We start from the raw sequence: 27206 nt of genomic DNA on the forward strand, positions 1-27206 counted from the left end.
AACGAGGGCTCAACGGATGCTGATCGGAGGGACTCTGGAAACCAATGTCGTAAAATATTACATTTAGCTGTCGTCCAAAGGTCACCAAAATTTACCAAAAATAAAATGTTTGGAAGAGGAAGTAAACATAGCACAGCTTCAGATTTTAAAACATCTCCAAATATAAATCCTAATTTGAAAATGGGATCTTCACTCAAGACCAAATTGAAACAAAAAAGTGTGTTTTATTTTAAGCACAGTACATATACATGCCACGGGATTAAGGTTTGTAACTGGCACTAGATAATATCTATCTCATAATTGCCAGGTTACAAAGGAAGATCATTATAACTGGATATCGGTCCTGAAAGATACAGAGTGGAACGTTGAAAGTTCAGTTTCTGGAGTACCCAGCAACTGAATGCTAAAGTACATAAAAGTGCTACGGCTAAATAAATCTTCAAGAATTAGCCGTGGTGGCGCTATGCATTTTTTAAAGATATATTATTTGACAAAGCTGATGGAAGTGCTTGTTGATGTGTTTGCCTGTTAAAAGGTTGTATGAAATATGCAACCATAGAATTTACAGTGCAGAAGGAGGCCTTTCAGCCCATCGAGTCTGCATCAGCCCTTGGAAAGAGCACCCTCCCCAAGGCCATACCATCACTATATCCCCATAACCCAGTAACCCCACCCAACCTTTTTGGACACCAAGGGCAATTTAGCATAGCTGATCCAACTAACCTGCACATCTTTGGACTGTGGGAGGAAACCGGAAACCCACACAGACACGGGGAGAACGCGTAGAATCCACACAGTCACCCAAGCCGGGAATCAAATCTGGGACCCTGGAGCTGTGAAGCAACTGTGCTAACCGCTGTGCTACCCTGCCGCCCATTTATGAAGGGAATTTCCAAGTGCTTTTTAAAGACATTTCAAAATCCAAATCTGCTGCACACGTATACATCATATATTAAAACACAAATGACCAATATGTTTGAGCTCAGCCTTTCAAAGTCATTGAGAAAAATGTTGGCAGCTCCACCTTCAAACGGGTCTGAGGAGGAAGGCAAGTATGGTTTAACTGGACTTGGGTTTACAAAACTTTGTTACAGGTATTCCAAGACTAAGCTGAAGTTTCCAGGCTTTCCCGCTCTGGGTCTTTCTTTGCTTGGCCTGCATCAAGGTTCACACACTCATGGGCTATCTCAGGGGCTAAGAGTAGAAATGATTCATGGTCAAGATTATTGTGGTAATACAGTTATTCTCTTCCCCCAAAATCCATTTTTTTTTTTGAAGAAACCTTATCTTTATGCCAAAGGCATTCACAACTCCTTGAGCCCAGATATGTAATTTAAGATGTGGTTAGATCTGGAGTGCACTATATATTTTCTTTAAGAGCTAGTTTCCTTCAATCATTTATCATTTTGAAAACTTATCCTCTCCACACACAATCCTTCCCTGATCTAAAGGCTTGGCAGGCTAACTTCAGCCTATTGAACCTGTGGTTACACTCTCCAAACACCCTTTGTGATTTATGGAGGAAGGACTTCCCCATTAACTTTAGATGCTCAACAGGGGGAATCCTTTGGAAAGCCGAAACGCATCTATTCAGTGGAGCAGTACATTAACGCACTTGTCTGCACATGTCGCTGGCTGTATCCAATCTGAATTGGCTGCTGTTTTTGGCCCCCTTCCTTAAAGAGTGCACTTTCTTCCCTGCACTCGAACAATAACAGCATAAAAAGTTATATAGAGAACCATTTTCTTCCTGTGCTTGGCCGTCAGCGAGTGCCGCCTGTTGACATTAGAAACCTCTTGTTATTTATGCAATCATTTTGGTGAGCCCACATGCTGGATTCCTTGTGGAGTGTTGAGTTATTTGGGGGGTGGGGGGAGAAGAGAAACCTTCTGGTATCACATCCAAGTAGGATTTTCCTTGTAGAAGCCGAGACATTATTTAATTGGGTCATTTTAACGTCATTCACCAGGCAGGAATTCCATGGGATTGGTTAAAAACTATTTCACACCCTGCCCACTGACTTCAATAGAGAATAAAAGGATATAGGGTGTAAACCCAGTGTTACTCCAGATCCCTCCAATTACCCGACGTGCAGAAGCCCCAGCTGATTCATTTCCCTCCTGTCTAGACTACGGATCCCATTGTGGTGCCACTATCTCTGCCCTGGCTGAGACTAGCTAAATTGGCACTGACCAGAGATCTAACTTGGGATCTTCCTGGTTTCCTGGTCAATCAGTGCATTGCCCCACTGAACCATCATGGGGAACGAGCTTTATTCTCTCCAAGTTCACATTCAAGTTATTAGTTTCTATTGCCGACCCATACTCTGTTGCTTGGGGTTGTAGAAGAATAATATCAGGCATCCTTTCAAGTTCTGCAAATCAAAGTGTTTGCTTATTCAGAATGTAGATAGAGAAGAACCACAGGGTGAAAGGAGGCATGCCCAGTGGGGACAATGCAAAAGAAGCACGAGAAACTGGAAAATTATTATTTTTTAACGCTTTGCAACTAAAACGCGGTAGTAAATCATAGAATTTGCAGTGTAGAAGGAGGCCAGCGGGTCTGCACCAACCCTTGGAAAGAGCACCCCCACCCCATCCCAGTACCTCCACCTAATCTTTTGGACACGGAGGGTCAATTTAGCATGGCCAATCCGCCTAACTTGCACATCTTTGGACTGTGGGAGGAAAGCCCCGCAGACACGGGGAGAAAGTGCAAACTCCACACAGACAGTGACCCGAGGCTGGAATTGAACTTGGGACCCTGGAGCTGTGAGGCAGCAGTGCTAACCACTGTGTCGCTGCACTGCTCTCTGGATCACAGAAGCAGTTCGCTTGCAAACATCCAAAGCTTGGACGAGGTACAAATATACAGGCTAGTAATTGCAGTTTTATTTTCTGTTTAAATGCAGTCGCAATAGAACCGTACAAAAGTTACAACACAGAAGGAAGCCATTTGGCCCATCTTGTCTATGCCAGTCTGAGGACACCCAGGTGCCCTTTCTAATTCCACCTTCCTGCAGCCGCTCCAGAGCCCTGTAGCTTACACAGCACTTAAGGTACAGATCCAGGAACGTCTTAAAAAAAGAGTTCAGGCTCTCTGCCTCCACCACCATCTTGCACAGCAAATTCCAGAGTCCCGCTATTCTTTGCATAAAACAGTTCTTCCTCATGTCCCCTCTACACCTTTTGCCACTTATTTTGAATCTACGTCCCCTGGTTCTAGAATTCTCCGCCAAGGAAAAATATTATATCCTGTCCACTCTATCTCTTCCTCTCAATTTTGTACACCTCAATTAAGTCACCCCTCAGCCCTCTTTGTTCCAACAAAAATAACCCCAACTTCATTGCTACACTTTTCTAGCCCTGGCAACATTCTTGTAAACCTTCTCTGCACTCTCTCCAGAGCAATTACGTCCTTCTTGTAATGTGGTGACCAGAATTGCACACAATACTCCAGTTGTGACCTCACAAGTGTTTGACAAATTCCAACATTATGTCCTTACTCTTATATTCTATACCTCTGCCAATGAAGGAGAGCATTCCATATGCTTTCTTTACAACCTTGTCGGCTTGAACTTCTTTCTTTAGGGGCCTGTGTACTTGCACACCAAGATCTATCACTTTGTCTACTCCTCTCAGTATATTCATCCTTCATTAACATAGTTCACTGAGTTACTGTGTACTCCCTATGGTGTGTGTAATTTGGCATTCACTGACCCATTTTAAAGATAAAAGCAAAATGCTGTGGATGCTGGACATCTGAAATTTTTTTTAAATGCTGAAAAAAAACTCAGTGGGTCTGGCAGCATTTTTGGAGAGAGGAACAGAACTGACATCTCAATGCGATTCTTATTTGGAACCCAGGTGCTGTCAAACCCATTGTGTTTTTCCAGCATTTTCTGTTGTAATTTCACACTAAAAAAAATAATAATCCTTGCTTCTTCTAATGCTAGACAATAGGAATATTTATTTCCGAACACAGAGTCTACGGTCAGATGCTTTCCGAAATTAAGATGATTGCTTAAGTGGGAGCAAAGGCTTAGGATATGCAAAATGACGGGTCATGATTGGGAGCGTCACCAGCTTACCCACAGGGGAATGGAAGGGTTGATAAACCGAGCCGGGCCAGCACTGTTTCTTCTACACATCCCCTGGAAATCGGAAAACAGTTTGCAAACATATTGTCATCATCTCCGCTGTCAACATCCACCCAACCAGAACATAGTGTGGGGTGTAGGGTAACCCAAAAGATGAATTAGAATGATCGAGGAGGGGGAACATCAATAAAATTAAAGGATGTTTACTTGTAAACATGTTTGTTTTGAAATTTCAATTCCCTTAAAATTAACTGACAAGGAGTCTGCAGGACTGAAAAGGTAGTAATATCCAGGGAGTCTGCTTGAGGATGTAGGGCAGAGGTGACAGCGATCAAAGCCCAAGTAGTGATTAACTAGCCCGTATTTGTTTTGCAGTGACTGAAAGATTAAAGGAAATTTTACGCTCCACTGGGATCTATGGTTTTGGTGATGAAAAGTGGCCTATGTATGCTGCTGTAAGTACCAAGAGAAAGAGAATGTGCTTGATGTTTACAACGGTGATTCCTTATTCCCAAAGGCCTAAAACTATGCAACATATTCCTCAAAATATAGAGCGCAAATAAATGGCCTTGTTACGTCTGACTCGGTGACGCCGTCATATCTCGCGGGAGGCCCCTCGCGAGATTCACAACGCTCGAAACACCTCGCGAGATTTACAGAGACCTCGCGTGACATCGCAATCAGGGCGAGATCCAAATTAACATATTTAAGTGAGCAATTAGGTTAATTTAAATATGCCGGCGCCAGAGAATGAACGCCTGAGCCGAGGAGACCTCGTCTGCCGCCATTTTAGCACTGGTCCACAAAAACACGGATCAGGTGTAATGGTGTTCAAGAAGTCCACAAATAGTGGAATTCGGTGTAATGCAAACAGAATTTGGCTGACTCAGTTAACGAGGTTCTGAATAATAGTAGCCTCCTTATAGAGGATAGCCAAGGTCACCAGTAGAGCAAAATGCGATGGCAAAAATCTGAAGTTCCCAAGCAATAAAAACAATATTTCACTGACTGTAAAGTAGTGACCCTGTGTATACAGTCCTGTGATGTGAAGGGAAAGCAGACTACCTTTCCACTGCTTTACAAGATGCTTAGGAAAACTGAAGCAAATAAATCCTAGAGAGGCTCAAGTTTTAATTGAAAGCTCAGCAACACAGCAGCTGTCCCACAGATGTGAAACAATATCAGCAAGATAGAATCTTTATGATTTTCTTTTGTGCTTGTGGTATAACGGAATTAAATAGAACGTGATCTCATATGCAGTAATAGAGCAATCTGTTTATAGCTTTTCCCCTGTCAAAACGTTCCACCCTCTTGGATGCAAATATGGTTTAATGTGTGACAAACGTCAGTAAAAATACAATTCCCCCCCCCCCCCCCCCCCCCCCCCCCGCGCGCGCAGCAGCACGTTTTTTTAATTTTCCTGAGGTTTGGCATGCAGGAGCTGTCCAACCCTACAGACTGCTGTCCAGCCATTGTTAGAGAAGAGCGCTAATCAACAAACAACTTGTTTCAACAGGTTGCTAGCGTTCCCTGCAATGGGTTAGAAGGTTTTTGCTTCAGCACATAGTCTAGGCTGATGTTCCAAAACAGAACTAAGGAAACACTGCACTGTCAGATATGTTGTCCTTTAGATGTTGCACTTTGTCGAGCAACGGGCTTTTTCTGGTATTCCACCCAAGATTTTCTCATTTAGTCCCACCAAATGTAGGCTTCTCGGAGTGTCTGTTGATACCTGCACTGAAATAGTGCAGTTCAAAGCCAAATCATTGTGTGAAGTGCTTTTGAAGAGGTTTTGACTTGATATGATTGACACTGTGTAAATGCAAATATCGAGGTGCACTAATAAGAGCCAATGATGCCTGGCATTCCCTCCCTGGAATGTAATTTTTGCTCCCTAGTATCTTCTCTCTCAACTAGTAATTGAGTAAGTACATTACATACAATTAACACCTCACCTAGACTACTTTCTCCACCATTAATGCAGCAAATTCAGATAGGAGCGTTGGTAAGGGACTCCATATTTCTTTGCTAGATGCTACTATACAGGTGTACGAGAGGCATACCCATGTTTGTAGCCAGTACTGACCCTGATCTATGGGAGGAAAGGATTATGAAAACATAAAATGGCTCTTATTGTGTGTCATTAGTAACGACTATGTATTCCCTGTAATGATACAGAATAATATCAAGCAGTACATTCTTAATGGGTACAGCAATACAAAAGAAGTAAGACATTTACAAGTTGATTCTGTGCACTTCTGTTGACTTTTTTTTAAAAGCACTTTTCACCCTACATTTTTCACCCTACTGTGCCACTTAATTATACCTGATCTTATTCAAGCTCCCTATCAGTAATACTGGCTCCATATCCCCTCCAGTGGAACTGAAGCACAATATCCATACACCCTGCAACATCTTGAATTAACACAATACTTCTCTTTGCGATGAAAATAGCTCGTCAGACAATTGGCTATGCAAATCCAAATCATCCAATCAAATGCCCACATTTTCAGACCTGCTGCCTGTTCAAGTTGCCCCAGGGTTTAAAGGCTCTCTCGGCAAGCAGCTCAGTCAGTGTCATAGAATGTGTCACTGTGCAGAATGAGGCCATTTGGCCCATCGAGTCTGCACTAACCCTGCGACAGAGCACCCCACCCAGGCCCAATCTCATACCCCCCTCCCACAGCCACACCTAACTTTTGGACACTAAGGGACAATTTAGCATGGCCAACCCGTCTAACCTGAACATCTTTGGACTGTGGGAGGAAACTGGAGCACCCGGAGGAAACCCACGCAGACACGGGGAGAACGAGCATACTCCATACACACAGTCACCCGAAACAAACTCGGGTCCCAGGTGCTGTGAGGCAGCAGTGCTAACCACTGTGCCACCCCATCAAGTACAACAGGTTGCAAATGCAGAAATGTTACAATAAAATTGTAAAGTGACAACAGCTGGACAACCAATGTGGTTAACCAATATAAAAACTTATTCGGGGAAAGAACATCACTTCACAGAAATGTATCATATTGAACACAGCATAAACACATTATTCGGGAATAAAAATAGAATATCCAATTTTATGTCAGTATGGAATAACTAATTCATGCTGCTTTGCGATTATGATATATAATTTCCAAAACAGTGCATTTGAAAGAAGTTATTTCTTTCAGGATCAAGTGCCCTTGATTCACAGCTTTTTTGGGGGTCCTTCATGTGGGCATCGCTGGACAGGCGAGTATTTATAGCCCATCCCTCATTGCCCTCGAGAAGTTTGTACATCCACAGTGCTGTTAGGGAGGGAGTTCCAGGATTTCGACCCAGCAACAGTGAAGAAACGACAATATATTTCCACATCAGCGTGGTGAGTGGCTTTGAGGGGAATTTGCAGGCGGTGGCGTTCCCATGCATCTGCTGCCAGTGTCCTTCTCGGTGGTAGTGGCCGTGGGTTTGGAAGGTGCTGTTGAGTCTTGCGGAGTTGCTGCAGTAGATCATTATCCATTCTGTTGCCACTGTGTGTCAGTAAGGCGGTAGGTAGGAACTCAGTCAAGTGGACTGCTTTGTCCTGGATGGTTGTGTGCATTTTGAGAGCGTATCTGTGGTAACTTGACCACAAAAAAGGTAGTCGAAACACATTCATCTTAAAGCTAATCTTTAACATATAAAAGTAATGAAGTTTAAAATACAGTATGGACTCAAAAACAGGAGCAGTTGGCTAAACATTGAAATAGCAGTAACAGAATAGAATTAGCACTAACGACTGCTAAACATCAGCAATGGATTTAAATATGATGCATAACCATAATATGCTATAACACTTCTGCCTCCTTAAATTTTAATCCCCTTAAAGACAGAAATACAATGAAACTGATGCCTTAATTATACATCAGCCTTCAGGAGCTTTGCAATCATGCTGTGAGCCACGGATAACACTGGTGGCCAACGTCTCCTCCACTTGGCTTTTCATGGGCAGGGCACTTTCCTTGGTTTGAATAAGTGGATAACCTGAAGATCTACAAACAAATTAACTGTAGTTCCCCGCAATGTACCCAGTTCATCTTTGAAAACCTCAGGATATTTTTGAATGACGTCCTCTGACAATTTTGTGTGCTCCATCTCACCCCAGTTCAACTGAATTTTCCTGATCCAGCCACATCCTACCAGGGGCCGTGCTCTTGCATGCAATGTCTACCTCTAACACTCCAAGCAATGGTATAGTCCTGCCAGTTTGCGTCTGAAGGTTGATTCCTCCCAGAGAAAGGGCTGATGCTTGCTTAGAGCCCCCAATCTTCCTGGAGGTCTCCTCATGAATTACCGATGCAGTAGCTCCCGTGTCCACCTCCACTCTGATTTTCTGTCCATAGACCTCCACTGCAATGTAAATAGGCTCTGCACGTCCCTCACCCATATTAAACATTTCATAATAGTGTTCCTCTGCCTGGTCTGAAATTTCCTAGCAGTCGAATGAGGCTTCCTTGCATTTGAGGTTCTCTGCTCAGCCTTCAACTTTCTCCGCACCCCGGCAATTCTTCAATAAATGCCCCTTCTTGTTGCACATGACAAACAGCGTCCATAAACTTACAATGATTCGCATAGTGTGACCACCCCACATCTAAAATACTCCACTGCTTCACCTTTTTACTTGCAGCCCCTTTTTCTACTTGACGCAGTGCACCTGCCTACGTGCCACCACTGGTCCTCTGAATATCTTTTGCATTATTGGCAGCCATTTGCACGCTGAGAAATTTCTGGGGCCTTCGTAAAACCAAGTGTGGCTTCTCCCAGAAAATGCTGTCCTCCTTCTCCTTAATGTCACAAACTAGCCTGTCCTGAAACATATCTTCCAAAACTGCCCGAAACCTACAATGTCCAGAAAGCTGACACAATTCAGCAACAAAGTTAGTTACAGACTGCCCAGTCTTCTAAAAGATGGAATTTGAAACGTTGTACAATTACAGAGGGTCTAGGATTGTGGTGATTCTGAATGAATGTAACTAAATCCGCAAATGAAACGTCCCCTGGTTTCCGTGGTGTTTCTCATGAGCTTGTAAGTCTTCGTCCGACACACACTCAGGAGAATTGAGCGCTCTCTAGTCTTGAGTGCAATTCCATTTGCCAAGTGTTTCAACCTCTCCACATATTCCGTCCAGTTCTCGTTCTCAAACTCACTGATGGACCAAAACATAGCTACCTTGTTTGCCAAATTTAGCAAAACTTGGTGAACGTGCTGAAACTCTTAATTTTTTTAAATTCGCGTCGCCAAAAAGATGTGGTAACTTGACCACAAAAAGGTAATCGTAATGCGTTCATCTCAAAGTTAATCTTCTTTACTAGTAAAAGTGACAATGTTTAAAAGAGAGTGTGGATTTAAAAACGGGAGTAGTTAGCTAAACATCAAAATAACAGTAATAGATAGAATTACAACTGACAGTTAAAAATGAAATACACAGGTAACAACAACTACTAACGACGTCACAGCACTTACTGATGTCATCAGCAATGGAATGAAATAAAATGCAGAATAATAACATTCTATAACAGTATTCCATCAGAAGTTTTGGTGAGTCAGGAGGGGAGTGTTCCTGATGTTGATAGCGAGAGAATTCAGTGATGGAAATGCCATTGAATGTCAAGGGAAGATGGTTGGATACTCTTTTATTTGAGATGGTCATTGCTTGGCACTTGTATGTTACTTACCACTTATCAGCCCAAGCCAGTTTATTGCCAGGACTTGTTGCATTTTGGACATGGACGGAAGAGTTGCGGACAATGGGCAACATTCAACAAGCACCTTGTGATTTGGGAATGTCACTAATGATGCAGCTGAAGAGGGCTGGGTGAGGCCATCGCCCTGAGGTATTCCTGCAGCGATGCCCGATGATTGACTTGCAAAACCACAACAATCTTCCTTTGTGCTAGGTATGAATCCAAACAGCGGAGAGTTTTCGCTCCGATTCCTATTGACTCCCGTTTTGCTAGGACGCCTTCGTGCTACACCCGGTCAAACTCACCACCCCGACTTGGAAATTCATCACCGTTCCTTCACCGTCACTGGGTCAAAATTCTGTAATTCCCTCCCTAACAGCACTAAGTGTCCATCTACACCTCAGGGACTGCAACGGTTCAAGAAGGAAGCTCACCAGCACTTTCTGCAGAGAAACTAGGGATTGGCAATATATTCTGGCCCAGCTAGTGACACCCACATCCCAATTTTTGTTAAAATACTGCCTTAATGTCAACCTCATCTCTGGAGTTGAGCTCTTTTCTCCATGTTTGGATCAAGGCTGTATTTTTTATTTTTATTTAGTGTATCCAATTAATTTTTTTCCAAATAAGGGGCAATTTAGCATGGCCAATCCACCTACCCTGCACATCTTTGGGTTGTGGGGGTGAAACCCGTGCAAACACGGGGAGAATGTGCAAACTCCACACGGACAGTGACCCAGAGCCGGAATCGAACCTGGGACCTCGGCGCCGTGAGGCAACAGGTCTAACCCACTGCGCCACCGTGCTGCCCGGATCAAGGCTGTATTGACAGCAGGAGCTGAGGAGTGGCCCTGGTGGAACCCAAACTGGACAACAGTATGCAGGCTATTGCAGTGTAAGTGCCACTTGATTGCACGGTCAGTGACCCCTTCCATCACTTTGCTGATGACCCATAGTCAATTGATGGTTGGGGGTGGTGCATACCTGAGCAATTTTCCATATCGCTGGGTGGATGCCAGTATTCTAACTGCACTGGAAGCTTGACGAGGGCCACAGATATTTCTGGAACACTAGTATTCAGCACTACTGCCAGTATGTTGTCAGGGCCCAAAGTCTTTGCAGTATCTAGTGCCTTTGGCTGTTTCTTAATATCAGGTGGAGTGAATAGAATTGGCTGAAGACTGACCATCTGTAATGTTGGGGACCTCAGGAGTAGGCTCAGATGGATCACCCACCCGGCATTTGTGGCTGAAGACTTTTTTTTTTAATTCGCTCACGCAATGTTGGCGTTCGTGACGAGGCCAGGATGTGTTGCCCATTCCTAATTGCCCTTGACACAGAGTGCCTTGCTGGGCAAATGATTCGGTCTCGTCTTTTGCACTGATGTGCTGGGCTCCCCCATCGTGGAGGGTGGAGAGACTTGTGGAGGTCCCTCCTCCACTGAGTTGTTTTCTTCACAACCGGATGTGGCAAACTCTGCAAGAGCTCAGATTTGATCCATTATATGCGGGATCGTTTAGCTCAATCGCATTCTGCTGCTGCTGTTTGGCATGCAAGTAGCCCTGTATTGTAGCTTTGGCTGGTTGACACTTCATTCTTGGGCATGCCTGGTGCTGGTCCCGGCATGCCCTCCTGCACTTCTCATTTGAGTAGCTACTTTCTTATTAGTATGTCTGGTTTGCTGTTTAATTATTTGGTATATAAGCATATTTCAATGATGTATATGTGCTGGGCATTATCATAATGTGTAGCATGATGCACTATGGGATAGGATGGCTCTCGGGCCCAAACTCGAACTGACGTCCAAATATGCTTCTAGTCATTGCGGCTGGATAATGGCTGGGGCAGACACCCTTGCCGAACCCACTGAGCCCAACTGTAGCCACCCTATTGGGAGAATCCAGCCCAGCCCAGTTCCAGATTTGAGCCGACAAGCTTGCAAGTTTTGTGGGGCTCCCAAACCACTGCTTCGACCAGCTGAGACACTGATAAGAGCCAGTCTCAATTTAGAAAAAAAAATTAAATACAAAAAGTGGTCGTGAAAAGATGAGTGTATTTCAAAATAACTCTGGCACCCACTATCTGTATACTTAAACCTGTTGATGCTATGACAAAGAATCAACAGACTATCACAGAAACTTTGAACAGTTATGAATAGCAAATCAACCGAATCAGTTTAATGTGCTATGTACTGTCTGTGCGGAGTTTGCACGTTCTCCCCGTGTCTGCGCGGGTTTCCTCCCACAGTCCAAAGATGTGCAGGTTAGGTGGATTGGCCATGATAAATTGCCCTTAGTGACCAAAAAGGCTAGGAGGGGTTATTGGGTTACGGGGATAGTGGGTGGGGGGGGGGCTTAAATGGGTCGGTGCAGACTCAATGGCCTGAATGGCCTTGATCTGCACTATGTTCTACAGTGCCTGCAGTTAATGGAATTACATTTAAAAATTATATGAACTCACATATTAGCTTAATAAATTACTGGAACACCCTATCAAAAGGTTACTTCCAAAATGTCCTGATTGTTCAAGGCACCGTGTTAAGTGATGCAGACAAGGATGATCTCATGTTTAGTTCCCTGATCAGTCCTGTTGGACAGCAAAATGACACTGCATCTGTCCCCAGAATACAAATAGGAGAAAAAAATGTTTCCATCCCATCCCTAAATACTTTCCAGTGACCCTTGCTGAAAAGTTCACCTTTGTAGGCAGCAAGTGAGAACAGGCTTTGGCCTGTACAAGATGCCTCTACAGTTGAACAGCCGAGCCCCCAGAGCTGTAGCTCACTATCAAGAAGTCAAATTCAGATGGGAGAAATATGGGGCGGGATTCTCCCGTACCGGCGGTGACGTGAACCACTCCGGCGTTGGCCCGCCCCAAAGGTGCGGAGGCTAGGCCAGTGCCAGAGTGGTTTGCACCCCACCAGCTGGCATGGAAGGCCTGTGGCGCCACGCCAGCCGGGGCCGAAGGGACTCCAGCGGATGGCGCAAGTCCGCACATGTGGGTGCGCGTCAGCGGCTGCTGACATCATCCTCGCGCATGCGCAGGGGGTTCACCTATGCGTCGGCCATCGCGGAGGCTGATACAGCCGACGCTTAGGAAGAGTGCCTGCATGGCACAGGCCCGCCTGCGGATCGGTGGGCCTCGACCGCGTGCCAGGCCTCTGTGGGGGCACCCCCCCGGGGTCAGATTGGCCCGTACCCCCCCCCCCCCCCCCCCCAAGGACCCCGCCCGCACCACCAGGTCCTGCCAGTAAGGGACCTAGTCTAATCCCAGCGGGACTGGCAAAGAACGGGCGGGACTTCGGCGCATCGCGGGCGGGAGAATCACCGGGGGTGGGCCACAGCGAGCGGCCGCCGACCTGCGCGGCACGATTCCCGTCCCCGCCGAATCTCCGGTGCTGGAGAATTTGGCGGACGGCAGGAGTGGGAATCACGCCGCCCCCCGCCTATTCTCCAACCTGGCGGGGGGGGGTCGGAGAATCCTGCCCATGGTATTGATGGGAAAGAGAGAGAGTGGGGGGAAAAACTATCCTTTACATAGTGCTACTGTTGCTTTTTTTTGAGAGCCAACATCTTCAAGGGGGAATTATGATCCAAATCACAGCACTAGAATGAAAACTCGACTTTATAAAATTCATTCGCATAGAAATCACCCAGTTCCTTCCACAGTACAGCTACAATGCGTACAATGCAGTACTAAATTGTACCATCTGTCTTCACCCTATGGTGAGGACCAGTTATGATTATTGTGGTTTTGGTTAAACAAAAAAGGCATTAACATGCCGGTTAGGTCAGAGATCTTGCCAAGTATGTCAGATGCTTTTGATAAGGTAATTACATCATAGACCAGCATTAGACATTGCCAGGAAGAATAGAACTCGTTACATCTCTGATGCTGAGCTGCTGTGCTTTGTAATCGTGTCCTCTTCGAATACACTCTGGTTATGCTGTTGACATGCCGCATTAAAACACATTTTCATGTTTGTCACTTTTCTTATTTGAATGTTCCTGTATTACTGTATGATCTGCAACTTCATTAGGACTTTCCTCAGAGAACAACCCCTCAACCCCACCCCATGGCTTATGCAAGACTCAAAGGATAATGAAGTGGACATGCTTCTCATGGCTTGGCACTATCCAGCAATTTCTGGTGAAAGTGGATTTGTGTGCAATGTCAGGTGAGAATGCGATCAGGAGGTTAATTAGCCAGCCGCCACTCAGGCTTCTGAATGAAGAACGATTGAACTAGATTGTACTAGAATGCAAACCATACAGTGATTCAGGAGAGGACAGGTTTGCAGAACCTGCCCCTCCAGAATAGCTGCGGTTAGGCAAGATCTATGACGGGAAAAAAAATCAAGTCTTAGTCTAAGCATTTTCAAAGTCAGCATCTCTATAAACTATTGATGAAGCTGGACCTAAAGGTGGCACATGGTCATTATACTGTGGATTACTGTAACAGGGTACAAGAGCACATTAATATTGTAGATTACTGTAACAGGGTACAAAAGCACATTTTTAAAAAAGTCTTAAGATTGAATAGTTACCCTTCCTGTTTGGAAATGAGAATTGAAATCATCACCAATTCTCCGCAGCTCTTGGCCAATCCATATCTCGGGTCGCACGTCCATGGGCACTGACGGGGAGCTTTCTTGGATTCCAATGCTTGGTTGGATCCTTTCTATAAAAATAATTTAAAGATTAAAAATGAAAGGGCTCAGAAATATGGAAAAATATGACAATTCAATGTGCACCGTGGTCCCAATCACAGGCACGTGAACCCACAGCAGTTTCTTGAGCTAAAATCTTGCCCATCCAGGTTGCGTTACAAAACCATAAGAAATAGGAACAGGAGTAGGCCGTTTGGCCCCTCGGGTCTGCTCAGCCAATCAACAGGACCGCGGCTGATCCGTCATGCCTCGTGTCCACTTTCCTGTCCTTTCCCCAGAACCCTGGATTCTCTTATTGGTCAAGCACCTGTCTATCTTAGCCTTAAATATACACAAGGACTCTGCCCCCACAGCTCTCTGCGGCAAAGGAATTCCAAAGACTAACAAAGCTCAGAGAGGAAATTCCTCCTCATCTCAGTCTTAAATTAACACCAGGTAAAAAGATAGTGGCGAAGGCCTTCTAATATCAGAGCACACGGTCCAACACACCGATATTTTACTGACCTTTATGGTTGCAACTTCCAAATATAAGATAGCAACAGATACACTTGTGGCTACAAGGACCAAATTATAACCCAAGAAATTGTGTTTTTTTTCTCTTTTTAAAAGAAAACATATTTGGGTACAGAATTTCAATGTCGGAGAACGGACCTGCAGAAACCAGACCCAATCTCCATCTCTGACTTCAATTTCAGGGAAACACCCTCTTACTGCACCCATTGTCGGGTTTGTACAGCTCCTGGTGTACTGCCCAAGATTGACAATTTCTGCTCAATTGAAATTAAGCATGCAACTTAATTATTATGTAACACCCACTGAAAGATACAAACTGTTTCATTATGGATGCGGCGTTTTAGACCATAACCACAATAAACCACCTGCATTTAAGCATTAAGATTGTGTTGAGGACTTCATGACACTATATCAGCCTACCATGTAAATCCCTGGTTTTGTACCCACATTAAGTCCCCATCATGCCAACCTACACTGCCAGTTTGCCAATGCCTCAGATCGCTTGATGGCTTCACCAACTCCCCATCTTCGTACCCTCCTCTAACTATTGGACCCTCCCCTGACTCTGGTCTCTTGTGCATCTTCCTCTTCATTCACCCCCACCACTGATGGCTGTATCTCCAGCTAACCTGACCCTGAACTCTGGAATTCTGTCTCGGACACTTTCCTTCCCTCTCGCTTCCTTCGGGATCCTCCTGAAGACCTCGCCCCCTTTACCTCAGTCAACTGCCCTCAGCACCTTCTTTGGCTCAAGCTTTTGAGTTTTTGTTTGGTTTGTGTTCCTATGCAGTGCTTTGGAATGTTTTACTTTGTTATAAGAGCTGTAGAGATGCAAGTTGTTAAGGTTTCAACACATTCAAAAGATGTGGAATATTAGTCTCACGTCGCTAGTAGGGTAGTGGGGACTGTGGTACTAATAGCTGAAATGAAATAGGAGTTGAAAGCCCAACAGTGTTAACAATAATGCTACGAATTCCCAAAGTAACAGACTGCAGTTCATATTGCTGTAATTCCAACATGCAGACAGGCACATAACACAAAAGGGATTGAGTGGAAATTCTGATCATTGAGATGAAACCATCAGACAGAGATTAGCGTTATCTGATATTAATTCCTGTGGCAAGTAAAGAGGCAGAGTTAAGAATTCTGGAAGGCTTTTAGTTTTCCTTGATAAGTAAGCTTCACCTTTTTTTTTGGTAATGATGAACTAAAAAAGCAAGTGACACCAATTAATTAGGTACATGCTCATAAAAGAAAATCAAGCAGAAACACTGTGCGGGTAGAGGTCACTGTGTTGGCTACTGGACTTGCTTTGCAGCTTTCAAAACATGTAGAAGCTTCCAAGTGCACATTTGCAATCTATTGTATGAAACGGAGAAAGGCTGCTCTCCGCAGTACCAAACAAAGTGTCGACAGCGGTGTTGTTTTAGTTACAGTGCATGGAGCATTAACCCACAGGTTGCAGTGTAAAAAGTTAGAATAAAGGAACCTTCTCACTGGATAGAAGTGACGAAGAAAAAAAAAACAAGATGCGAACAGTTTTGGCACATGGTTCGAGCTTTTGTACAGACAACACCATGAAAGAAGATTGCTCTCATTGTTGCATGACAGTGTGTGCTCCAATTGCACCGTGGTGATCAGCTATGACTGATAATGGTTGCTCAGTCTTCGCTGTGTTGTGGATGTTGACTCAATATAGATGTTACGGAGGTACAAACAGCCTCAGTAAGCAAAGGAAAGTTATCTTTTCAATCAATCTGCCGAAAGTCTGCTCTTGGTTTAAAAATTTCATATGAAAGCCACTTTAAAGTGATGCCAGTTTGGACAGACCTAGGCAAGAAAGCCTATTTAAATGAGATTGACGCAGAGACTGATTCAAACGAAGGTGAACAGAACAGAATTTTTAAAAACCTGGTTACCGAGTTAGCTGCAAGGCAGTCAAATTGGAGCAGAGTTAACCGGGCTAACGCAAGCATTTGGCCGAAACTGGGATGTGCAGCCAGCAAAACGAGAGTTAAAAGTTTTATCACTTGGATCCAGGTACTTACAATGCAAACAGATTTCCAGTCCATGCTGATTTTTGTACTATAAAGTAATTCAAGAAATTAATACTGTGGTTAAGTGGTTAATAGTGAAATTAATCTGGGGTTTTCAAAGAGGCCAAGAACTAAAGTAGAAAAACTATTTTTTTTTTGGTTGAAAAGAAACCCGACTCAAAGATGAATACGTGAAAAAGAAATACACGCACCATTTGATTCATGATGTTATGCTGCGCTGCACAGAAGTCTAAAATTCACCAGCCAGAAATGTGAGGAAAGAGATGAGGAATAGACTCATAAAAAGGTTACGAATAATACATTAACACCAGTCGTGTGAAAACACCCTTGCAATTTTTTTTGAAAATAACATATTTATGAATGTTAGTCTGCTGAAAGAGGATGGGGATTTTCTGCAAAATGATTCACCAAGGAAGACACTGCCAACATTTTTGTGCTTTAAGGCACAGCAATTGGTGTTCTTCAATCTATCTGACAATGTCACCTAATGAAGCAACTCGCCTGAGGTGTGGTGACTCTCAGGTTAAATCATCACCAGTCAGCTCCCCCCTCAAAACAGGAAAGCAGCCTTGGTTATCTCGGACTATGGCAACTTTACTTATTTAAAAGGACTAAAAGGTTTAAGTAAAAACTTGTAGTAAAACAAATTGGCAATGTTTGCAGCTTTCCAATCAAGGTTTGGAACATGGCATTTCAGTGTATGTTTACAGCACTTATGTTTTGAATTAACACTAATTGCCTGCAATTATTAATAGTTGTCATAGTATCCAGATACTTCCTGTGTAAAACCTGACCTCTAATGAAATTTCCAGGGTTCCAAACAGAAAAAAGACTGCTATTGAAGGTGAACTTTAAATGGGTGACAATGGCCCTTAATAACATGTCATCCATAAATTTTAGCAGAAAAAAATATAAGAACAACCAGAAGACCCATTATAGGGTTCTTGCAATAAGCGGAGTAAAAAGTAATGAATACAACGGAAAAATAATTAATCCTTTGCATTTAGTTTCATTAAAACAAAGTTTTTTTTTGGTTGCTGGTTAGAGAGACCACGGTGACTTGTGGCAATAATCTGAAACATGCACGGTTACAAAACAAATTTAAACACACCAGAAACATTATGGACTAGTGGGGGCAAAAGCCTTCAAACAGCATTGACCCTTAGTGCAGGATACCTAGTTTACTATTGCTGGGTTCCTCTTCACCTGGGCAATGAAAATTCTGACAACTGCAGCTTCTTTTTCATCACCAGTGGATGAAGGCCCATGAAGGCCCCACCTTCTCAACTTTGCCCCTCGACTGAGGTGTGGTGACCCTCAGGTTAAGTCATCACCAGTCAACTCTCAAAGGGGACAGCAGCCCTCTGGGACTGAGGCGGCATTTACATTTGCTAAATATAGTAAACCTGGAGATGTTTTCTTTTCTGCCTTCAATCATTTTAGCTCATTTATTATATGCCAATGCTCTACAACTGCAAACTAATTAGTTCAAAGAAAATACTGCATTCTTTATTCCACAGTTATAGCTGAAAAGTTATGAATGTGAATTAACAGATCAAATCTAATCATCTACAACAGTACACAAATGGCCAACAAAAGCAGCCTAATGTGTAGGCAGAGCAGATGAATGAGACGGTGCCCTTGTCTACTTTACACAAATAGTCCCCACCCATATTTTGACTACACTACAATCTTTTCCTGGATCCCTTCAGTGTTAAGATAGTCACTGTTGGATAATAAAATGCATAGCAGTCAGCATGTAACACAATCATTCAAAGGACTCAAAGTCATAACCTGTTCTGTTTTTGTGGGTTTTTTTTCATGCTTTTTCCACCTGGATCCTTTCAAGGACATTGTTTTGATTACAAATTCACACACAGACCAAGCTTGGGAGATTTGGTTTAGAGATCATCTTTGGAAATAGTAGAATTTAAGTGTTGTGGATTACTGGAATTAGATACAAAGATGTGTGATCTATTCCTTGAACTCTATTACTGATACAGAATGAGGGACAATTTTTTTGAGTGAACTAGTTTTTTTTGCTCTTATCATGAATATGGTATTCATTATTCCAGCGGACTTTGCCTTGAAAATAATGTCTCATGGATCATTTTTTGTTTTCACTAAACTTGTAACTACTGTTCTTGTAGCATTGGTACAAACTGAGGAGTTTTGAGATAGTCTTTCAAAAGTGTTGAGGGAGCATAACAGCTTATTTTAAAAAATATATGCATAAAGGGACATTTAAACTTTCAAATAATCAAAGAATGTTCCTCAGTTTCATACACACAACCCAAGCGAACTGCCCGAATTAAATAAGAAACTGGTCTACTTCAGATACTTGCTGCTGGAAATGATTTCATCTCCACAGCAACAGTATAAATCTAAGTTGCAAAAACAACATTGACATCCATTAACTTTCTGAACTCAATTAGCAGAATTTGTCTGCCTCTCTGCGTCGACACCAAAGAAGGAGACTCTTACCACGAATCTGTAAATGTTGGGCTTGTGCCAAGGCGTTCTGCGCATGGTAGATGGCTTGGCAGGTTGGGCTTGGAGTCTGTGTAGCCTTGTCGCAGCTTGTGGGTTTAGTCATCTGTCCACCGTCTGTGTCAAGAGAATAGCATCCACTGGATAACCTGCTGGATCGCGAAGACGGGGCAACAGAGGAATGCAGTCCACGCAAGAAATTAATATTAAAGAGTGGACATGTCGTAACGAAGCTTGGAGACACTTGGATACTTTCGCACCTTGTGCTAGTAGGGGAATCCCCTTGATCAGAAAGCTCACCTCTTGACATGTGTGTGATGTTAAGTCTGGAATATGGATGCTGTTTGGTTCCGTCGGATCCACCTTCACTCCTATGGAACACAAAGTCGTTGCATTTTTCCCCTAAAGAAAAAATATATCATTTATCTCGAGTCTTAAAAAAGTGTTGTAATAAAAATGTTTTTCGTGAAATAATGGCACTTCACGTTGTATTTAAAACTAATATACATGTACAAATTTTAAATTCATTATCACCCTGTTCGTCATGAAGGTGGCCAATTTGATCGCCACCTTTATTCGTAACTTTTCCAAATTGTCGGGTAAACAAGCCCTATACAGCGTTTTTTTTTCATTGTTCCAATTAAGGGACAATGTAGCATGGCCAATCCCCCTATCCTGCACATCTTTGTGTTGAGGGGGTTAGACCCATGTAGACATGGGGAGAATGTGCAAACTCCACACGGACAGTGACCTCGGGGGTCGGGATCCAACCCGGGTTCTTGATGCCGTGAGGCAGCAGTGCTAACCGCTGCTCCACCGTGTCGCCACTTGTAGTGTTTTAAATTCAGTTTTGGTGGATACCTTCTCAGTTTTCATTTCTTGTGCTAACTTTCCATACAGGGATTAAAAGCAGCAGGTTGCGTGCTGGGATTAAATGTGACAGGACAAGTGCCGAAAGAAGGTAGTCAAAACTGCTCCCCCACTACAGCCAAAGCTGATCCTGGCGCCAAGTCAATTTTGCGCACTTGCCAAGTTGACTAGCTTCTGACGAATCCCTCAGGCGGCAGTTTGTAAGATTTATCAAATTAAAACAAATTTTGGGGAACTGCCATTAAATTGCTTTTCCTTTTCCACATCTTGCCGTCAGAAGCTTCCAAAAGGCGGCCGCCTGAATTGAAGCGAACTGAACTCGCAATCTGGTAATGTGGGCATGCTAAACACTTAGGGTATGAACAGAATCATAGAATAGTCTGGCACAGAAAGAGGACATTTGGCCCATTGTTGTCAGTGTCAGCTCTTTCAAAGAGCAATCCTAATTAGTTCCACTCCTCCATAGCACTACAACTGTTGCTTTGTCCTGCATTTATCTAATTCGCTTTTGAATGGTACCAATGAGACTGCTCCCATCACCCTGTTGGCCAGCGGTTTCCAAATCATAACCACTTTTTGCATAGAAAAGGTTTTTCTTCGCGTCACCTCTGGTTCCTTTCCCAGTCACCTTAAATCTGTGCTGTCCAGTGATTGACCCTTCTGCCACTGCAATGTTTTCCTTCATTTACTCTATTTCAACCCTTCATGATTTTAAAACACATTTTATGGTTATATAATCAAGTCTTTAAAATAATTTTATGGTTATTTTGTTATTCTTAAACACTTTTATGGAACCACGCTGAGTTTTATTTTTGATTGGATGAATAAATGGTTGAAAACTTCAGACTATCAACTAGCTATTAATACTTCATGCTAGATATGCAAAATCTAGAATCAAAAGTTTATGTTTGATCTAAACCACAGAAAAAACATATTCATAACAAACTCTACAAGTTATTGAAGTAGTACCTTTTCCCCCGGTGGCTCAGAAGATAGAGGTTTTCTCAATGGGACTAAATGATGCAAACCGAGGAGGCCCCAGATCTAGTCAGTAAGATGATCATGAAAACACGGCAGAATGCCTCACTGCCTTTATTGGGAAGAAAAGCCTGCCCTGGCTCAGGAGATGAGATGACCCTTTGGTCGAATAGCAGGTTTCCATTTATTGTTAAGATTAACACATCAATAATTATTACGCGTACGAGGTTACACAAGGACTGGGGAGACCTATTCCAGCACATCAGTAATAATAGAACATAGAACACTACAGCGCAGTACGGGCCCTTCGGCCCTCGATGTTGCGCCGACCTGTGAAACCATCCGAAGCCTATCTGACCTACACTATTCCATTTTCATCCATATGTCTATCCAGTGACCACTTAAATGCCCTTAAAGTTGGCGAGTCTACTACTGTTGCAGGCAGGGCGTTCCACACCCCTACTACTCTCTGAGTAAAGAAACTGCCTCTGACAGCTGTCCTATATCTATCACCCCTCAATTTAAAGCTATGTCCCCTTGTGTTGGTCATCACCATCCGAGGAAAAAGACTCTCACTGTCCACCCTATCTAACCCTCTGACTATCTTACATGTCTCTATTAAGTCACCTCTCAGCCTTCTCCTCTCTAACGAAAACAACCTCAAGTCCCTGAGCCTTTCCTCGTAAGACCTTCCCTCCATACCAGGCAACATCCTAGTAAATCTCCTCTGAATGGGAAGGGAATGAAGAGAAAACACCGAACTGAACTTATTTCCAATGTAAAATATCGTGAGACAAAATGTGAAAGCAGTGAGCATGCGCTAAAATAGACCTTATGGGGGGGCAGAAACAAATAATTTCACCCTCAAACAGTTGCAGCAATGTTTATCTATCCTGCATGCCCATGCACTGCGGCAATCTACCTGTAGTCCATCCGACTTTTTGCATTTGATTGTGCTGACGGTCTGTTTCTGGTGAGTTACCTTTTCCACAAGCAGTATCAGAGAAGGCTACCGTCACAATTTGCTCTCACAACAATTGTGTGCCTAACTAGGTGCAGTAAAGTTGCCACAGTCCCAGGTACCATAAACTGCCCTCCCTTCAGAGAGGGGTGGGGGGGGGAGAAGAGCTGACTGGTGGTGATTTAACCCAAGGATCACCACACCACAGGCAAGGGGCAAGATTGAAAGGTGGGCCTTCATGAATAACCTCCCTAACTACTATATTTCACAATAGGTCCATGTTTAAGATAAACGTGTATTTCATCAACTGTATATTGCCTTGATACTGATGATTCTTCAGATTTGCCCAGTTCACCTGCACATATTTGCAAAGGAATTTGGAAAAGCCTTTCCCGTAAAATAATAAAGTGTGAAAGCTGCCATGGCAGAGGCAATAGGTATAAAATAGCCCCAAAATCTTCAGAATAGTACCCTCTTTGTCTGTGCACTGCAGCTTTGGCTAATTTCCATTATTTTCCCAATTTAATAAGGCTCTACAAAATATAGCACCTCATCAGTTTAATCTTCCTTCTATCAAAGGCTGCAGATCATTTTCCTGGCTGAGGGCAAACTGCAGCAGAAGCTTTATTTCTACAAGTCATCATAAAACCTCGAACTGGAGTCTCTTCCCCAGAGAGAGGTGTGTTTTCATGCTGATGAAATCTGGTAGTAAGAGATGCGAAGGAACACTCGATGTGGATCTGGCGTTTTTCCTACTACAGTCCCATTGTTCTCGCCAAAGTGCTGAGCGCAGCCCTTTTTTTTCTACACAACTGGCAGCAGCTCCAGCAAGTGCGTCACAACTTCCCCACTGTCAACAATCCGAGCTGAGAGAATAAGGCAGTGGCTGCGCCGCTCTGATTGTGCTGCAAGCCAGGGGCCCGTTTCACTGCCAAGAGAATCCTCCCATCCCAGTTAAACACTGCTACCGCCAAGAACATGCCCCCTCCCCAGTTAAAAAGTGCTCATCGCCAAGAAATTCCCCCCCACCCCAGTTAAAAAGTGCTTACCGCGAAGAACATGCCCCCTCCCCAGTTAAAAAGTGCTACCACCAAGAAAATCCCCTCTCCCGTTAAAAAGTCCTTGCCCAAAAAATCCCCCCATCCCAGTTAAAAACAGTCCTTACCAAGAAAATGCCCCCCTCCCCGGTTAAAAAGTGCACACCGCCAAGAAAATATTCCCCACCCCAGTGAAAACCCGTGCTTACTGCCAAGAACATACCCTCCCTCTCCCCAGTTAAACAGTCCTACCTCCAAGAAAATGCCCCCCTAGAGTTAAAAATAGTGCTTCAGACCCGACTGTGCGCGGCTGGTTTACAGATGAGACAAAAGGTCCTCCTTTTACTCCTCCACGCCCGAAACGTACCTGCTACAATGGACATGCAGGACAACAAATCTTGACTACTGCAGAAGAGACAAAGCGTGGAAGTTGCTCCATCCCTCCGGCGCTGCAATTGCTGCTGTCGGGTGTATTTTTTTTAAAGCACGGTTGTCAAATCACAATTGCCGACTACAACTCGCAGAATCGAGTGTACATCAAGAGCTCTTATCTTCCCTGCAGACAAGCCGCCGAAAGAAGGCTTACCCATGCATTCCCCCCCTCCCCATATATACGTACACACACACAGAGGCACAACACTTGTGTGCACGGGTTTAAAGAGCCGGCCAAATAAAAAACTCTTGATTGACATGCCTTGGAACGCGGCCCGGGCCGGCTCGGCCGACCAATCAGCGCTGGGCTTCAGGGCCGGTGCCGGCCGATTGGAGGCCGGGGATTGTGACGTCGGCGTTGTTTGTTGACACTCTTGCGATTGTGTGCCATGCGCACAGCGCGCGCTGGCGTTCGGAGCCAGTCACACGGTCACTGGGTGCACGGGGTGGGGGGGCAGACACAAAACTTTTACACTGGAGCAGACACAAAACTTTTACACTCTGCTCGGCCAGTGCAACCTCTCAGCAAGCGGCGACAACGCCCCAAACACACGGCAATCCGGCTCAACGCATGCATTAAAATGCTAATCCCCCGTGTTTTTTTTAAATCCCCAAATTGACTTCACTTTCAAATAATTATTAGTTTTTAATCGCCCGCTTTTCATATCTCCTACTCGACCGATGATACATAGTGCCGACCTGAATCCTTACTTTTCAATGTGTGGCCGGATAAAAAAAAAAGACAACGAGCACACGCACGAACAATGCAAAAAAAAAAAATAGGTTTGGGTAATAACGCGGCCGGGGGCAAAATAACTTGTTCATCGAAATAGGAAAAAAAGTTACGGCCAATCGCAAAAAAAACAATAAACGCACTTAAAAGCGCCCTGCCGTCCGAGAGGCATAACTAAACAGAAATATTGCATCAGAAGTTTAAGCTTTGAATTTCGGTTATGTTGGGATTTGTAAAGGCGGTATGTGTGGATATATATTTGTGACAGAATGCACATACGTAACCTCCAAATGTGTGTGAAGCAACAGTCCTAAACTCCCCAACTTTCGGTCGATCGCCTACGTAAACCACACACAGTACATGTGGTTTTGTTATTGCTGCCGTGAAGGGAATTTTTCAGCAGCCGGACAATCAACAGACACACGAGACCGCCTCTCCTTCCTCTAAATAGCCGCACTCCACCCCCGTCAAAATACGGACTGCACCCGACTCCACTCAATCTAAGACAAATCCAACCAACGTCTATCAGGATAAAGCGGGTCAGGCCGGGTCAGGAGAATTTGACGCCGATATCGCTATTTTCATCGCTGTCTGCTCTGCCGGCTGACTCGGTCCTGCCGCCTGTTCTGGTTGCAAGACAAACAAAATGTAAAAAAAGGGGGGGGGGGGGTATCGTTACCCCCACCGCCAATCTGAAGTAAATTCGAGAGGAGGATCGGCGGGTTAGCAATAAAAGACGGAAAGGGGGGGGGGGGGGGGGGTCGAGCTTGATGCCTGCTGGAAGTGCCTCACCTGTTGGGGTGGCTGCACGCTCTGCTCTCACTCGGTCGCTCTCCTTTGTGTTTGTTTTGTTTTAAGCTGGCGGAGACCCGCAGATTCTTGAGATCGCTTTCCAGTAGCTGCAAAGAGAGTGTGCGTTTGTTTGTGCGCGAGTGTGGCACTGATCGCCGCGGGTCTCAGCAATGCTCCAATGAGCCGACTCTCCTCCTCCCTCTCCTTCCCCCCCCCCCCCCTCCTCCCCCCGCAGAGGTCCCCGCCCAAAGAGGCTGTACATCAGGCACACGCACACATATATTTATATATCTGTATATATATGACTGCAACCCAGCTTAGCCGTGGGGCAAGTCAGGGCAGGTAGAGGGAGAATTTGTTTGGATGGGGGGCTGGGGGGGGGGGGGGGGGGGAAGAGAGAGAGAGGGGTGCAGGAACAGGCGGAGAGTTGAAAATATAAACACCCGCCTATAAGGGGCAAGTTTAAGAAAGAATCGATGCATATACAATTACGTGTTTAAAAAAAGTTTGTTTTGATTTTATGGGTTCGAAATATTGTAAAGCCGGGAGACAGTGGCTTTCGACGCGCAGGGTAGCGGGATAGATGGATTCTCCTTTTTTTTGTAACCAAAAGTGGTTCCGCGGTCGACTCGCTGAGGGAATTTTTTTTAAAATTGGGAATGCTATTTAAAACTCGACGCAGAGAGGAACATCTGCACAAGTGTCAACGCGAACACGCGGGGGTCACGGTAGAGGGTAAATGATAAATAGCTCCGAGGGTGAGTTTCCTGAAGAGGGGAGGAGAAAAAAACACTATCCCCCCACCCCCCGCCATTAAGGTTCGACCTCGGGCAAGCACCGGGAGTAGGGACGCGGGGAGAGAGGTGGTGGAGCCCGGCGGAGCCGTGGGGGAGGTTCTGGAGGGGAGAGGAAAGTTCCTCCACAGGAGAAGCTTGGGGGCACTGTTGGAATGATGAGACGAGATTGAAATCAAGAGAGAATAACACCGGGGCATGTCACAACAAGTCAGGCGCGGGAAGGAACGGCCACTGTCGGAAGGCTGGGTAGGCGAATTAGGATCAATAAAAGTCATTGCCCAGGGTGGAATCGGCGCCCCCAAGATCGATCATGCCACTCTGTATTTGATGCCACAAAATCATTCGGGTCAACTGAAAAAAGAAACGCAAAATGTTGGTATAAAATCAAATAGCTAATCGGTTCTGTAAACTATGAGGGGGTGGCGGGGGAGCTCCTCTCAATCACCGGCATCACAAATTTAGAAGATGAAGGAAGAAAACACATCGGTGTCCCTGGGGGGGGGGAGGTGGCGGGAAAATAAATTAAAAAGCAAGATCGCTGTTATTACCGGCGGTTAATTTTTTTTTTGTGCGTGTTGTGCGCGGTTTTAAGTGAAACGAATCCAGTGGCCAGTGAATGCGAAGTCGGCCACAGGCCCCCAAATATCGGCGCTGATCTTTCCTCCACTGCCAATATGTCTTAAAAGTCTCTTGAGCGACGGCGGCTAGAGAGGAGGGAGACCTCGATGCGAAAAACACTTGGCAGGGATAGAAATCTCAGCAATACAAACAAACCGAGAAAACCTCAATGCAACAGAAACTGCTAAATGAATGTAGTTATTGCAAGTTACCGCGATCCAGTGAGCAGTGATGAAAGCGCGATTTGTCACATCCGAACTTTTCTTTTTATATATTATATATATATTTTTAAAAAGGAAACATGTTTTCGGCATGGCTATTAGTCTAGTCAGCGTCTGGACACGGTGCGGTGGACGAATTCAATCCCATTTAGTACATTTCCAAAAGACAATAATTGAAATGAGGTTTGCATGTCTCCACGCGAGCTTTATCCAGAGATAATGAGACCCGCA

The 27206-nt window shown here is 44.4% G+C and overlaps 1 protein-coding gene across 9 annotated transcripts in view; it reads right to left on the bottom strand.

The window, feature by feature from the left end:
• Window positions 1–25533, bottom strand: part of LOC119967070 (bcl-2-like protein 11) — a 43618-nt gene extending 18085 nt beyond the window's left edge. Inside the window, exons 1-4 of one of the 9 annotated variants that reach the window (XM_038799120.1) lie at window positions 25340–25533; window positions 19837–19938; window positions 14354–14487; window positions 6907–7753 (exon numbers count right to left, since the gene is read on the bottom strand). In XM_038799120.1, coding sequence (XP_038655048.1) covers window positions 7358–7753; window positions 14354–14487; window positions 19837–19846 — 540 coding nt within the window. In that variant the 5' untranslated portion in view covers window positions 19847–19938; window positions 25340–25533 and the 3' untranslated portion in view covers window positions 6907–7357. Of the gene's footprint in view, window positions 1–6906; window positions 7754–14353; window positions 14488–19530; window positions 19939–23749; window positions 24065–25339 lie in introns of those variants that run through there. The other 8 variants (XM_038799118.1, XM_038799116.1, XM_038799115.1 and 5 more) reach the window with 8 other exon arrangements.
• Window positions 25534–27206: the final 1673 nt, after the last annotated feature.

The sequence above is a fragment of the Scyliorhinus canicula genome, chromosome 6 (genome assembly GCF_902713615.1).
Source record: "Scyliorhinus canicula chromosome 6, sScyCan1.1, whole genome shotgun sequence".
In the NCBI taxonomy this organism is placed as follows: Eukaryota; Metazoa; Chordata; class Chondrichthyes; order Carcharhiniformes; family Scyliorhinidae; genus Scyliorhinus; species Scyliorhinus canicula.